Source organism: Phaeoacremonium minimum (assembly GCF_000392275.1).
Source record: "Phaeoacremonium minimum UCRPA7 unplaced genomic scaffold PA7_03_scaffold_350, whole genome shotgun sequence".
In the NCBI taxonomy this organism is placed as follows: domain Eukaryota; kingdom Fungi; phylum Ascomycota; class Sordariomycetes; order Togniniales; family Togniniaceae; genus Phaeoacremonium; species Phaeoacremonium minimum.
This window is the reverse complement of record NW_006921254.1, coordinates 69,662-84,670: the sequence shown is the minus strand read 5'-3', so window position 1 is coordinate 84,670 and position 15,009 is coordinate 69,662. Positions and strand designations below refer to the sequence as shown.

The following is a 15,009-nucleotide window of genomic DNA, read 5'->3' as shown; positions in this document are numbered from 1 at the left end:
ATGATGGATCTAGGGTCCGGAAGTCGGCGTGGTACATTGCACCTAGGCCCGCTCTCTTGGCAAAGCAGGGCTTCAGCACAGAAGGACAAGGGAATGAGGCTTTTTTCTGGTGCAAGTGCGAATTTCATTGCTTTCAGAGCAGGGCAGCAGGGTTACTAGTCTCGCTGTACCTTGAGACTATAGCAAATGTTATCTCGGATATGTGGTCCCTTCTAGTAGCTGATGATGCTAGCTCGACCAAGGAGGCACACTCTTGTGCGTATCAACAAACCTAACCTCAATTGACCGTCGACACACATCAATCGGAGCCATTATTACACCGAACAAAGAATCCTTAATCCAGGTTGTCGGGTTCAATCTATAGCGAACAAAATGGAAGCCCATCCCGCCTCACACCTGACTATCTTCCTCCTGCAGCTCCTTCTGCCGCCCCTAAGGTAACGGTCTCCGCTTGGCAGCCCACACTCGTTCTATCTGCCTTGCTCGAGTGCACCGTTCTCTTCCCTCTGCCATGAAGGTGTCCCACGCCACGTCGCTCCTCCTGGCTCTCGGCTCTCATGCCGCGGCAAAGCAGTGCCACTGTTTACCAGAGGACAGTTGCTGGCCAGGAGAAGCCAAATGGAGACAGCTTAATGCCACTGTCGGCGGCCAGCTCGTCAAGGTTCAGCCCATTGGTGCCGTATGCCATGATCCAACCTACGATGAAGCCAAATGCGCTGAGCTGCAGGCCAATTGGGATGAAGTCGAGACACAGTAAGTATTTGTGCATACCTTGACCTTCTTCTGCTGATTGGTCGTCTATTAGTTACTTATCTATGTCAAGCTTGATGACATCGTGAGTTCTCCATCCATTCTTCTCACAAGTCTCTTCGAAGAGACTTGATGATGGCTTCACCCAATTTTGATACAATGGCTAATTACTTAACAGCTACTCCACGGGTCAGACATGTGACCCATTTGCACCGCGAGAATCTCCGTGCACCATCGGAAACTACAACACCTATACGGTCAATGCGACCAAGGTTGAAGATGTCAAGGCGGCGCTAGACTTCGCGAAGAAGAACAACATTCGCTTCGTAGTTCGCAACACGGGCCACGATTTCTGGGGCCGTTCCATCGGCCATGGTGGTCTCGCTGTTCGCATTGCCAACCTCAAGGACAACAAGGTCATTGATTGGAATGACAAGTGGTACAAGGGACCGGCTTTCAAAATGGGGGCCGGCATGATGGGATTCGAAGCCCAGCAGATCCTCGAATCTCACGGCTACGTCATGGTCTCCGGATACTGTCCCAGTGTCGGTCCAGCCGGCGGTTACGTACAAGGCGGCGGCCACAGTCCTCTGAGCTCACACTTTGGCATGGCAGCCGACCAAACCCTCGAGTACGAGGTTCTCACTGCCGGCGGTAAACTCATTCAAGCCTCTCGAACCGAGAACTCTGACTTATTTTTCGCCCTCAATGGAGGCGGTGCTGGTACTTGGGGCGTTGTCATCTCTATGACTGTCCGCGTGTATGAGATGCTACCCATGGCCGGCGCGCAGATGTTCATCGACCCAACAACCATGGATCCGGAGGTATTCTGGGCTATGGTCGACAAGTTCTATTCGCTCATTCCGGACTTTACTGACCAAGGAGCTTACATCACCTATGCCTACGGACCGTCACACTTTGGTCTTTTCCCTTTCTCTGCATACAACAAGACAGCCGCCGAGGTGGAGATGATGCTCAAACCCTTCACTGACTATCTTGCTGAGAACAATATCACCCCTCTTTTCACGCTATACAATGACTCCCCTACATACCTTCAGCATGTAGCCACGAACTTCGCCAAATCTCAACCTACGAAAGAATGGCCATCCGGCGGCCGGATGATGCCACGCGAGGTGCTCAAAAGCCCCACCCGCCGTGCCGAGCTTGTCAAAGTCATGCGCAAGATTGTGAGCACCGGCGCCCTTACATCGAGCACATCTATGCGACCTCTCGACCGCACCGGCAATCCAACCTCTTTGCACCCCGCTTGGAGAAACGCGGACGCGCTGGTCATAATGACCTGGCCTTGGGAGAACAATGCCCCTGAGCTCATGCAGCAAAAAGTCGACATGTTTGCCAACGAGCTCTCCCCGCTCCTTATCGAGGTCGCCCCCGAGAGCGGATCGTATAGCAACGAGGCTGATATCTATATGAAGGAATGGCGCCACGAGCTGTACGGGCCCAATTGGAACCGTCTTCTCCAGATCAAGGAGAAGTACGACCCCAATGGAGTCTTCTGGTCTAAGCACACACCCGGAGCAGACATGTGGAGAGTCGATGCCGATGGACGCATGTGCAAGTCAGGTTGCAAACCAAAGAGCAAGATGTAGAGCATTTGGCAAGACCCCCAGTCAGCCTGTAAGCTATTGCAATTAAATGATAATCAATAGAAGATCTCCTCTGTATCGTGCCTCATCTCTATCTGCTACATTGTTCACTCCTCTAACTTTCCTCTATTGCCCTTGACCTTTCGAATTCTCTAACGTCGATAATGTAAGCCTGTAAGATCTTGGCTTTATTCAACTTTTCATGTCTTGGTCCGGGTATTGGAATATTTGCACCCGCGACAAGTGCTCCAAAGACCCAGTGTGCAGTTTTTTATGGCAACTCAGACGGAGGTAATTGTAGCTATGTCATACCTTGACTTCATTCTAGGTTGTCTTCCCTTCAATAGAACATGACACATCGAATTACCAGTAGAGGTTCTACCTTTATCAATATGTTAAGGCCCTCTATGGAAGTATGATCTCTAGGTCGTCTCTGTACGAGAAGATTATATGCTTCTAGTTAGACTTGAGTTACGCAATAGCTTATTCACAGCTTACATTGACTCTATGACTTGCCAAAATACAAGTAGATGATGCATGATCCGTACCGCTCCTCGGCCTTCAATCTTGAGTATCAACATGATAGTAGCTACGTGTGGAAGGTATGGGTCCTACGTTCTCAAAATTTGAGATATCAACCCTCTTCGAAAGGCAACATGGTATCTGGTCTAGATATCTGACGATTACCGAGACTCCCCTATGTTATGCTGTACAATCATCGCAACCCCCGAATTAGTGCAGGTTTTCTCAGAACATAACTCTTTAATAAGTTCCAAGTAACTGCGAAGGGCACCTATTGTGGTAATTACTCCTAAATATCTGCGTTTATACTCTTAACTACCAGTAACTTGCATCCTGAGCCAGGGCTGTCATATTTCATTGCATCTCACATGCGAAATGCTTCTCTTGGGGACAAAATTGTACAATAATTACACAGGTCGAGATGCTTGACAGAGGATGTACATGGCTCTATCTTTCAATCATACTTTCCATCTCTTTGAATCCCTGTACTACCTTCACACTAACACACAGGGCTGTCCGACTCGGTCACCACACATCTAAACAAGGCCCATTGCAAGCTTTATCACAAGCAGGCACCTCCCAGCTGTCCAAGACAGGAATGAACTGCTCAGCGTTGCCTGGTTTATCCTGCAGACTTTCCTTCTCCTTCTTTCCGCCAGGAGCTATCCACAAACATAAACATTTGAACGTTTCCTCCTCCTCCCTGGAGCAGAAGTGGCCAACGCCAACCTCCAAATTTTGGCCCCTTCCGCGAACCAATCGTTCTCATCCTTGTTTCGAGCTTCACACCGAGCTCATAATTTTCGTTGATCTGAAAAAATTCTGGAGCTTTAGGTCTTCGACGGTAGTCTTGAATTTCATCCTCGAGCTCATCTTGAGAAAGCAAACTTCAACGTCTTCCTCGAGCTCATTGCTTTGGCTGTATAGCTTCATCCCCCATTCATTCACGTCCCTTCACCGATGCTCAAATTCCGAGGTTCCATCCCGGTAGCTTCCAGAACAATGGCTTCATCTAACGAGACTCACTCCAAGGATCACCTTGCCGAGTTGAAGGCCAAATGCGCCAAATTCGGCGAAGAGGCGTGTGAGCTGCTGTCCGCCATGGCTTCAGAGATCCGTGCTACTCAGGATTCCGAGACTACTCAGAAGATTACGGATCTTCAGAAGGAGCTCGACGAGGCAAATGCCAGCCTCAAAGCTGCAAGACAGCTTCACCAGCTCTTCGAGAAGAAGTATCACGCTGCGGACAATGAACTCAAGAAGATGTCTGCCACGAAGCAAACGACGCAAGAGAATCACAACGGAGATCAGGCAGTTGAGATTCGTCGTCTCGAAGAGAAGAATGCCTCTCTCAAGACCAAACTTGGTCAGCGCGAAGCCAACATCGCCGCTTCCTCCACTCTACCTCCGAGCCACCAGAGATCGACGGCTGTCAATGACACTTTTGAGCAATGGCTTCTCCGAGATGGCATGCCTGCTGAGACTCCTACACCCCAGTCAGCCATGAATGGCGGCACTGGTGTACTCCTGTCTGAGCACAATCTACGAATGTATACGCAACATGCGGAGCAGTCTCAGCCTACCCGTATCTACCATCGCCAGCCAAACGATCTGATTGACCTAGAGTCGGTCTCTCCCGTCACAGATCAGAAAGACGAAGCTCTTCAGCCTTCGACTACGCCAGCCATTTACCAGGTGCTTTTAGACCATGGCGCCCTTGCTTCCCTGACCTTGCCAAACAGTCTGCCGCAGGACGAGAGCAATGGTCCCCTGCAGGAATACCTCAAAGACGGCTGCAGAATGGTTCTGATGACCAACGTCCCCACAGACACTCCAGCGCGTGATGTCTTTGCGAGAATCCGAGGTGGCGCTGTGATGAAATTAGTTTTCACACCCCCCCTCGGCACTCCCGGTCGTACGGCTGTCATTACCTTTGCATCTTCAGATGGTGCGAAGCGTTACGTCGAATGGTGCAAGCTCAACAAGATCACTTTCAAGGGCTCTAGTGATGCTATTCATCAGGTCGACGTGAAGCTTGCAAGCGGAGAATTCGACCATCAGCAGGCCTACACTTTCCCGCATAGTCGAGAGATCGCGATTGCTCTCACGAAGGGCCAATCCAGATGCGTCGTCGTTCGAGACTGTACGCCCTTCATGGCCCGCCAGATCTTCCGTGAAATTGGTGCTGACCGACCTCATCTCCGACACAATCTCGAAGATGTTTGGTATGACGAGGTCGCCACGATGATCATCCACTTCACCGACTTCCAGAAAGCCAATTCGGTCTACACTACGCTCACCCGCCACAGGGCCTATATCGACATCCATCAGACCGTCTCCTTCAAGGAAGACCCTTGCGCCGGCGACCCTCAAGATCTCTTCGATGGTCCCAAGCCGTCAAGCGAGGGCCTCGACAGTCTCATGGACATTGCCGACATAGGAGTTTTCGAGCTTGACTCCTACCTTTCCAGACAGTACGACAACGACCGAGATTTGAACTCGCCCGTTCCTACTACACCTTCTTATGGATCTTGGTATTAGTCTGCCAAGGCGACCAATGAGAGGGAGATTTCTGCCGATCGCGCTGCTCCTGGTGGAAAAACATCTCGCATCGCGTCTTCTTCCATGCCTTTGGAGGACTTTCTCAAGATGAGTGACGCGGAGTGGATGCAGTATTGCAGTGATCTGGAGAAACAGAAAGTGGGTGCCTAGGCCAGCATTGCTGTAAGGTACCTTGATGAATCGATATCGTTTTGCTACGTTTGGGGGGGAGTTATCATGCACACAGCCTGTCTTGTCGATCCAGTCGTCTACCTAGTCATCAGTCTCAGATAGCTCGTTAGCTTCATTGCTTTCATCGCTACCTACAGATAACTTCAAATAGACTACTGGACCGTCATAATCGCTCTTTCCCGTGAAATCAGATGAATATTTGTCCTTGTAAAAGCTGCGCTCATTCATCCGTTACGGACAAGAGGTGCGATTGAAGCAGCAAACCACAAGCATGTAAAACACTAACAACACGGTCATCGCAATTGCACCAATGTCTCAAATATATCTAGCGTAATTGCGTGATCACATTATTCATTACGGGTATCATTGATTATGACCACAGACTCTGCCGATCTCCGTCGCAACTGGATGCAGCTCTCGATAACACCGAGGGCTCCCTAAAATGCTCGTTGTTAGGCCAATTAATTTCTAGAAAAACTAGCATACTGGCGAGCAAGGGTCAAGTCAAAGCTGTCTTTGTTTGTTAAGTGCGGCCTACCATGGCCGGTCGCATCCTCTGTCACAACCAGCTGCTCAACTTCGTCGTCATCATCCTCAACGTTCGGTATTTCCTTGGGTACGTTCTCCGTGCCAGCTTCAAACGCTTCTTGGACGCTTGAATACTTCTTGGTCCATGCAGTAAGAGTCGTCTGCTGCGGGCTGGATAGGCTTCCGCCTCGACTTGCCTTCTTTCTGAGGTATTTTCGTACGAGGGCACGCGAGATATTCTCCTCAGGTTCCCAAGTGGGATTTTGGTCAGGAGGCCAGTCACCCTCCCATCGCACTTTGAAATGCCGTACAGGTTGACCATCGATATCAAAGATCTTGTCTCCTTCGAGACGCTTGACTTCCCATTGCTGCTCAGTTTCTGCAACTGGGTCGTCATCCTCGATTGGTTCGGACTCTGGACGCTTCTTCTTCGAAGGCTTGCCATTTGGAGTGCTGGAGCGTTTCGATGCGTCCTGTGAAGGCTTGACTGAGGGAATAGTAGGCTTTCTGCCATGCAGTTGCAAAAAGCTATGTCGAGCTGCAGTGACAGGAGTAAAAACGGTTGCAGGGCTCGAACCCTTGCTCAACTTCCCCTTGTTTGCCATAGAGTTTAGATTTGGACGATGCTTGCCGTTAGCTTGAGGGTCTTGCTGAACTCGCTCTTGTGCTTTTGGTGTGGTTTGATTGTATGAGACATCTTGACGAATCCTTTCATCGGCGTAAGAGCTATTCCGACTAGGTGCTCCGATCTTAGGCAAGGCAGGGGGTGGGATAGGTGTGATACTTTTGCCTTTGAACATAGGGGTAGGTGCTTGAAGCAAAACTGGGGTAGATTTCGCTTGCGAAGCTTGTGATGGCTTGGTCAAGCTTGAATGTAAGCTTCTTCCTGCAGAGAGATCCGGAGAGATACGGTTCATGGTCCCCTTTGGCCAGATACTAGGGCTTTTACTTGAAACTTGAGTCTGCCGGTGCTTGTGTCCCTCTTGCGTCACGTGAGACTGATCAGAAGCCCTAGGCCCTCCGACGACAGAAGACATGCTTGCGGTCGGCTGAGTTTGGGTCCAGAAGAATGGGTGTATCTTTGTTGGGACCCTATCCTGTACATGTGAAGGCCCACTGGCCGATAAATCCTGACGAACAGGGCTAGATCTAAGTGACCGTGAACGTGAAGCCGGCGGCAGCGCGCTGCTAGCACGACAAGAGTCGTCCAACTCTGAACCATCTGTCTCGGTTGAATGGAGCTGGCCTGTTGCTTCTGAATCGAAGTCTGTACCATCACCGAACAACTGTCTGATAATAGCAGTGTCGTCATCCTGGTCTGTGTCCTCTGACAGGAAGTCTTCCAGCTTTCGTTTCTGTGGAGTTGAGAGTGATGGCCCAGATAACTTCTTCTTTTCAAGAAGCTCTTGGTCTTCCTTCCCCAACTTCGGCTCCGGTGGCGGTTGTGCTTCCTGTCTTGCCCTCGGTGGCCGAGCTCGTGCCTCGCGACTCTGCTGTTTCACAGCTCCTCCAACTTTACGTGTTTTGGCACGTTCTTTGGCTTTTAGGAGCTCCTCTTCTTGTATCTCCTTTTTCAGGTACTCTTGATATTCCCAATCTTCCACCACTCGGGGGGAGCAATAATCGTATATCTGATGCGCCGGGATAGTGACCTTTGCCGCTGGCAGATCCGTCCAACCTACAACATAGCACATTGTTCGTCTAGCATCCTTCTCGAGAACTGCACCAATTGGCAGCACAACTCTGCACACAATGTAGCTCGTACCATCATGTTTCGGAAGGAGGGAGATCTTCGGCGGTGGTCGCAGGAGGGGCGGTTTCGGTTTCGGGCGTATTAGGACCTCGATCTTGACTTTTCTCGCATGCTTGCTTATAGATCCTGAGTGTAATATCTCGAGAGGGTCTTCCTTTTTACGATTTGGCGGCATCGTGGGGAGTTTCTGGCGCGCCCCGGCCGGTTCAACGCGACCCAACGCTTAGTCCACGCGCCGCAGCAGACATGAGGGCGGCGCAATGTAGCGAGGACCTACAAAGAAGTAAGCAACTGCGCGAACAGAAAAACCATGAACGAAGAATGCAGGACAAAGCATCAGAAATAAAAGGATGGATTAGAATTACCTCGGAGCCTGCGAATCCCGTAGAGAGCTTCCGATTGTGAATGGTAGTCGTGGCCAAAATGATGGAAGTGGGTGAAGTTTAATGGCAAGCTAAAATTCTAACGTAATAACTGCCAGTGTTTTACAATTTTAAAAAGGGCAAACGCTTATATCTTTCTCACCCTTTATTAAGTAAAATAGTAGTAATGGATTAACGTTTCTATTATTAAAATATTCTCACTTAATAGTATTTTAAAGTTAAATAATAATAATATAAATAATTTTTTTTTACAGATTATTATAATTCTATAGCATTATTACGCAACTTATAGCCTTTTACCAGGTCAATTATCAAATTAAAAGACAAGTAACGCTATAATAACGTCTTAGCGTATGAATAAGACATATACTTTGATTCATGAGTGGTGGGTACTTTCGTGGTACCTGGGCTTAGCGGGTACTCGGGCAGGTGGCATGTTCTCGCCTCAGGCTTCCAAAAAAAGATAGCTCTCACGACATAGGCCAAAGGACGTCAGGCCTTCACTCCATATATCGAAGCTGTCGTAGCTGCACATACCGAGTGCCCGACGGTCAACAACCTCAATTGAAGCTCTCGCAATCACACCTAGAAACCTGAGAACAGTGGTCAACAACCACCATGCTTACTTCTACGACGACAACGATGCTTAGGTCGGGCGTTGCTCGCAACGGCGCTGGCATCCAGCCCATTCTACTCCGCAGCACCGCATGCCCATACTCGACCTTCACCAGCTCTCCGTTTGCTATCCGCCCAAAGCTCGCCGATTCTCCCATAACCTCAACCTCCCGCAGCTCCATCACCGGCCGCAAGTCGGTCTCTGCACCTCTCGTCATCCGCCAGACCGGGCGCCGCAATGCGTCCACCGTTTCCTCGAATGAGCAAGATGCCACAGCCGCCGCCGCCGCAGCAGCAAAGCAGCAAGCTGCTCATGCGGACGAGCCCCCGTTGGACTGGAACACGTTTTTCGCACTGCGCAAGTCCCGAAGGAGGTGGCAGCTCACGTTCAGCATTGCGTCCTCGGCCGCGGGAGGCACTGGAGGAGCTTTGTTCCTAAGCACGGGGAGCGCGGATTGGGCAGTCAACCAGATCCCTCTTGATCCCTTTGTGACATTAGGTCTCATGACATTTGGCTTTGCGGCCCTGGGATGGCTTGTTGGGCCAGTCCTTGGAAGTCAGATCTTCTATCTCTTGAACAGGAAATACAAGTCACAGATGGCTCTGGTAAGTCCAGATCCTGCTCATTTACCGTACAGTTCACTGACATCAAGCCATTTTAGAAAGAGAGCCAGTTTTTCGCTCGCATCAAGAAGCACCGTGTTGACCCGTCCAGCTCGTCAGCTGGCAACCCAGGTGAGCTTCTATCTTTACTGATGATGTTGCAGCCAGCAAGCTAATCTCGGATAGTGCCTGACTTCTACGGCGAGAAGATCTCGAGCGTGGCGGGCTACCGCCAGTGGCTGAAGGATCAACGAGCGTTCAACAAAAAGCGGACGACGTTCGTATAGTTGAGCTCAGGGGGCCCGGAATGGCGAAAGGAAGGAGGATAGCGAAGCTGAACAGTCACGACGACCATTTCCTTATGTGTCGAAACGTTTTTGGCAAAAATGTTGTGCACTATCAACTGGATGATAGTCGGCGTTCAGAGCCTCTCAATCATTGTAAAATAACACCCAGGTATCGTCAGTATAGGATTATGACATACTCCGCTTGTCCAAACTTGTCTCTTCGTCTGCCGCAAGTTTCCTACTATAGGAAAGGCAGAGTCTTATCTACCTCGTCCCTCCAGGCTCGCATGCCTCCTTGAATATCCCCTATGAATCGTTCTCCATTCTTATCTAACCCCAAGTCCTTTAATTGCTTAGTTACGAGCTGAGAATCGTTGCCCACTCTGCAAACGACATATATTGGAGCATCATGCGGCAGATCATTTGGTAACCAATCCGGCGGCTTCTCTACCTCTCCGTCTAGCTTATCGTTCGCTCGCGCGCTGCTTTGGAGTTTCGAGTAGGGGATGTTGATCGCTCCTTCAATACTGCAGATGTCGAAGTTCTCCTTTTCTCTAACATCAAGAAGCAGATGTTGATTTCGTGTCTCCTTGGCAAGTCTGCTGTAGTCAGTGGCAGATATCCTCTCGTCCGGCTTCAGAATAGCAACAGGCAAGCTAGACCCGCCGCAGAATTGAACGTAATCCAATGATCCAGACCGCAGCGTGTCCAAAGTCAGTGTTGATGCAGCCGAGCAGGCAAAGCAGTCCTTTCTACGCCCACGCATCCTCACGCTCCTGAAGCTCGGGGCACCAATAGTTGCAGCGGAGAAGATCAGTAAAGTCGGAGGCGCCATTGAGGACGCTGTCTCGGCCCCTTGTGGGGCATGGAGTCCGGCGGCAATGATTTTGATTGCCTCGAGAGCCTGCAAAATGCCCATAACGCCGACGACGGGTCCGAGGATTCCTCCTTCTCCGCAGCTCACAACGCTCTCTGGAGGAGGCGGCTTGGGGAATACGCATCTGTAGCAGGGCCCGCCTCCTGCCGTGCCTCTTGGAAGAGGAGGACAGTTGAGCACAATAAGTTGGCCATCCGTCTTCAGAGCCGATGCAGAAACGAGGGGACGATTCAGAAGTACACAGATATCTGAGATCAAGTATCGTGACGTTGGGTGGTCAGTGCAGTCAAGCACAATGTCGTACTGTGACACAATCCCTTCTGCGTTCTCGGGAGTGAGATGGGTTCGATGAGCATTATAGGTAATAGATGGGTTCAGTCTATACCTTGTCAGCTATTGGAGCTCACGAATCGCACCACGACTTACTCCTTTGCGTATGTGATGAGACTGTCCACCTTAGACATGCCCACGCGGGACGAGCCATGCGCGATCTGACGGTGCAAGTTGGACAGCTCAACCGTGTCACCATCGACAACACCGAGGGTTCCTACGCCGGCGCCAGCCAGGTACGCAGCCGCGGGACACCCGAGGCCGCCAGCACCTACGATGAGCACCTTGGAGGCTCTTAGACGAAGTTGACCTACAAATAACTTAGTCCCATCAACACCTGTCGGTTAAGTTAGCCAGTGCTCACCTTGAACTCCGACAGCCGGCAAGATCAGTTGTCGTCCATATCTCTGGTACTCTTCAGCCTTCAGGGGCCACTTCCACGAGTTCTGGGATGCAGAGGACGGAAAGTCTGTTGCTACACCTTCAGCTTCAGCAAGTTGTGCTTTCAAGAGTTTGAGCTCTTCTTCGGCCTTTGCAATCTGTTGTCGCAACTGCTCTGCGCTCCTCTTGGCTCCCTCCATAGCCGAAGACCGTTAGAAAACAGGAAAAATCGCAATATAACCTTGCCCTGGGTGCGGTACGCCCTCTGACATGGAATGGTGGGGAGAGTTTTAAGTCCCCAGCCTGACGTTATAGTGTAAGTCACACCAGTACAGTGGGTCGCTTTTAGTAACACCCTCGTCAAGCTCACCTACCTACAGCGGGGCTAAGACCCCCAGCTCACCGATACTGCCCCGCGCTCACCTTAAATTTTCCAACCTTCACCTTGAATTCTTCGCAAAGCTCCCAACTTCCTCCTCGACACATCACACACATTCAACATGGTAAGCCTCCTAGCACCCCCTTTGAGTAGCTCATATCCAAACTCACACCTCTCCAGGCCCCAACCGCCCCCGCCAAACGGCGCTCCATCCGCGCCAAAGCCCTCGAGCGGCTCGCCAACCCCCTCCTCCCGCGCAAAGTCCACCGCCCGGACGCCGCCGTGACCGACGCCTTCCTCGAGACGAAGCGCGACAAGCGGCTGATCAAGCACTCGTCGTTCGTCTCCAAGATCAGCAAGGACCACCCCTCGCGGTCCGCCAGCGCACAGAAAAAGCGCAGGCGGCCCTCCAAGAAGCTCGTCGCCACGCTCGAGAGCCTCGCCGACGCGCTGCCCGAGCTGACCGAGGAGGACGGCGACGCGGCCGCCGCGCTGGGCAGCGGCAAGGTGCGCCACCGGAGCCTGCGCAGCCGGCCGGGCGCGCTGAAGCGGAAGGAGAGGATTGTCCGGGGCGAGATGGAGAGGTTTGGCGTGAGCCTGGCGCAGTTGACGGCGACGAAGGAGGAGCCGGCTTCGCAGCAGACCTCGGTCCAGACAAGCAGCATGCAGGTGGAGGGTGCGGCGTTGGATGCAAAGACTACAGTCGGTGCTCCGGCGACCTCAACCTCGAATCGATGGGCTGCTCTTCGAGGATTTATCTCTGCGACGATGGAGCAGAATCCAGCATTCACTAGCAAGGGTTGAAGCAATTGCCCGAATGCTTTACAATAGATCTCAAGATGGAGCGATGGCAAGGCGAGAAGTGCCTATACGCACAGAGGAGCACGATCGATCTATCGGCGGCTTATTCCAGGGTAACCCATTTCAGGGCCCAAGGCGTGTCATACGAGATACTAGATTTCACTCGACACCACGAACGCAGGTGTTTTCCAAACCAAACTGGCTTTAAATCACGGCGATACCCATTCACAGTAGCACAGTATATAGAAAACCTCAAGTATGAGAGCGTTAAATGATAATTGCATTCATTGTAATGGAGCAAAACGCTGCGTAAAAGCAAATGTCCCTTCAGTGGCACACCGTGGCCTCGAAAGGCATATCTTTAGATCCATCCGTGTGCCAGACCACAGACTATGAGTCCACTTCTCTGTCCTTTGTCCTAACCATCTGTGACAGTATCCAACACGCCTCAACGCCATCGCAGCAAAAGTACCTGGGAATCCAACGCCGTCGAGGCCACACCTTTCTTGTGATCGGCCGCGTCTTTCTTTCCTTTCTCAGCAACACCTTGCCATGCCATTGTGAAATGCCGTGTATGGTATATACAGCCGCGACATATGTCATCTGTCTTCATGAACTCGTGTCATCTTTCTTCTTGAACTCATCTCGTTTCGCCCCTGCACTCGATTACTACTCGATGCGAGGCGGGGTTGAGCTCTTAGCGTAGGGGGAGGCGCTGCGTCTTCGCTCGCCTTCCTTGCGTAGGGTCTCGATAATCTTTAACATCTCCTTTCTTCCACCGTACGAGTCGATCATCTTGTTGGCCATGCTCATGGATACCTTCTCTCGGGCGTTGGCATTGAGCAGGCGCTTCACAAGGAGATGGCGCATGAGGATGCACACGAACACGCCGCAATCGCTTCCATTCTCCTGCTGCGGACAGTCCTCGATATTCTGATATCGGAGAGGTCTCTGCAGGATCTGAGACAGCTTGTCAGCAGCCATGCGGCCCTCGCTATAGTTGGCGCCGCCAAGGGAGTCATAGTGGAATGCAACACCGTCAATAACGGAAACGAGAAGCAGTGACCAATGAGACCCGGTCTCGGCTTGTGTCAAACTACGCGCGTCGTTGACAGGGAGGAAGATGTGGGTGACTTTGGAGAAGTCGGGAAGGGCCTCTTTGACAGACTTGAGGTCGGGCTCCTTCATGAGGAGGAAGGTCATGGACGGTCGAAGGAGGACAATTCGAGCTTGCGGATACTTGGGGAGGATCTCGCGCTCCAGCCACCTGAGGAGGGGTTAGTATGTAGAAGGAAAGAGGGTAGACAAGTGAACGCACTCTTCCCAGAAGGCTATGTTCTAAGGCGACGGTTAGTAAGTCTGCGTGACAAGGAGAGGAGAGATAGATAGAACGAACGTTATCAGTGAGCCAGTCATGCTTGAGTGACTTGATGTCCTCGTTCGTCACTGGATGGGGTTAGTGAGCCGAGAAGGGGCTTTGAAGAGCGGGACTTGGGTTGCATACACAGGACGTCATAGTCTAGCGCGCGCGTCGCAGTTAGTAAGGCTGCCATCCTGTTGGGCGCGGGGCGCGCAAAAAGGCGGGGAGTGTGGGCGGGCAGGACTTACAGGAGAGGTAGGGTTGTTGGGGAGAGAGCTGATCATCGGGACGAGTTGTCAGCCTTGTAGCTCTTGTTGTAGTTCTTCTTCTCGTAGTCCGCTGAGGGCCAAACTTTGACGACAGACAGCCGCTGCCCCGGTTGCTCGAGCGCTTGACGATCCTGTCATCGCCGATGGGGCGTAGCGGCTTCCTACCACGTCTGTCGTGGGGTTCATCCTCGGCAATGCCTCTCTTGATCGCCATGGCCATGCCCTTGGCTTGGGAGGCGCCGCCGCGTTTGTCGGACGGCAGCGGAGGGGAGGGTCTGGAGAAGGTGGAAAGAAGTGAAGCAGGATGGCTTACTGATTCGCCAAAATGACGAGCAACCCGCTGACGGAAGGGCATTTCTTCCCGCACAAGGAGAGCTTGAAGGGAATTGCGGGTTGTTTGTAATAAGGAGGTAGGTAGGAGGACGTAGGGAGGAGGAGGAGGACTTCGTGGCTTTCTGGACGACGACGTCGACCGCGACAGGAGGATGCGTGCGGATGTGCGCGTGTTGTTCGAGGGCGGACGGGCGGGTGCGTCTAGGACGGTGCTGATTGCTGCCGTACTGCGTCGGCTCTCTCGGGGGGTTCTGCTGTCAGGCCAGGCAGGTCAAGGGTCAAGGTTACGGGAACGGAGGCAACGTCAGACGACGGCGCGCGCCACTGCACTGGGAATCAGGCTTGTCGAAAGGGAGCAGCGGAACCGTTGCCGACTTGCGAAAGAGGAAGAAAAGGAGGAGCTTTTCAGCAGAAGGGATGGAGCAGTTCAGGGCTGCTGCAAGGCAAGGGGAGACGAAGAGGATGTAAGGTGCAGGTGGTGGATGATAGAAGAAACGG

At 51.9% G+C, this 15,009-nt stretch overlaps 6 protein-coding genes across 6 annotated transcripts; 4 read left to right on the top strand and 2 right to left on the bottom strand.

Annotated features, from left to right (window-relative positions):
• Nucleotides 1–511: 511 nt before the first annotated feature.
• On the top strand, nt 512–2,360 carry UCRPA7_4533 (putative isoamyl alcohol protein; the record flags this gene model as incomplete). Its single annotated transcript, XM_007917086.1, has 3 exons — nt 512–753; nt 806–835; nt 929–2,360. The coding sequence occupies 3 exons, from the start codon at nt 512–514 to the stop codon at nt 2,358–2,360; spliced, it is 1,704 nt and encodes a 567-aa protein (XP_007915277.1).
• Nucleotides 2,361–3,881: 1,521 nt separating this feature from the next.
• UCRPA7_4532 (hypothetical protein) lies at nt 3,882–5,420 on the top strand (the record flags this gene model as incomplete). The annotated part of the gene is made up of 1 exon (XM_007917085.1): nt 3,882–5,420. The coding sequence occupies one exon, from the start codon at nt 3,882–3,884 to the stop codon at nt 5,418–5,420; it is 1,539 nt and encodes a 512-aa protein (XP_007915276.1).
• Nucleotides 5,421–8,918: 3,498 nt separating this feature from the next.
• UCRPA7_4531 (putative presequence translocase-associated motor subunit protein) lies at nt 8,919–9,781 on the top strand (the record flags this gene model as incomplete). Its single annotated transcript, XM_007917084.1, has 3 exons — nt 8,919–9,497; nt 9,554–9,626; nt 9,681–9,781. 3 exons carry the CDS (start codon nt 8,919–8,921, stop codon nt 9,779–9,781), a joined length of 753 nt encoding a protein of 250 aa, XP_007915275.1.
• A 1,299-nt stretch (nt 9,782–11,080) lies between these two features.
• UCRPA7_4530 (putative molybdenum cofactor biosynthetic protein) lies at nt 11,081–11,569 on the bottom strand (the record flags this gene model as incomplete). Its single annotated transcript, XM_007917083.1, has 2 exons — nt 11,081–11,298; nt 11,353–11,569. 2 exons carry the CDS (start codon nt 11,567–11,569, stop codon nt 11,081–11,083), a joined length of 435 nt encoding a protein of 144 aa, XP_007915274.1.
• A 300-nt stretch (nt 11,570–11,869) lies between these two features.
• Nucleotides 11,870–12,552, top strand: UCRPA7_4529 (hypothetical protein; the record flags this gene model as incomplete). Its single annotated transcript, XM_007917082.1, has 2 exons — nt 11,870–11,872; nt 11,929–12,552. 2 exons carry the CDS (start codon nt 11,870–11,872, stop codon nt 12,550–12,552), a joined length of 627 nt encoding a protein of 208 aa, XP_007915273.1.
• Nucleotides 12,553–13,218: 666 nt separating this feature from the next.
• Nucleotides 13,219–14,102, bottom strand: UCRPA7_4528 (putative ulp1 protease family protein; the record flags this gene model as incomplete). Its single annotated transcript, XM_007917081.1, has 4 exons — nt 13,219–13,816; nt 13,868–13,887; nt 13,946–13,995; nt 14,054–14,102. 4 exons carry the CDS (start codon nt 14,100–14,102, stop codon nt 13,219–13,221), a joined length of 717 nt encoding a protein of 238 aa, XP_007915272.1.
• Nucleotides 14,103–15,009: the final 907 nt, after the last annotated feature.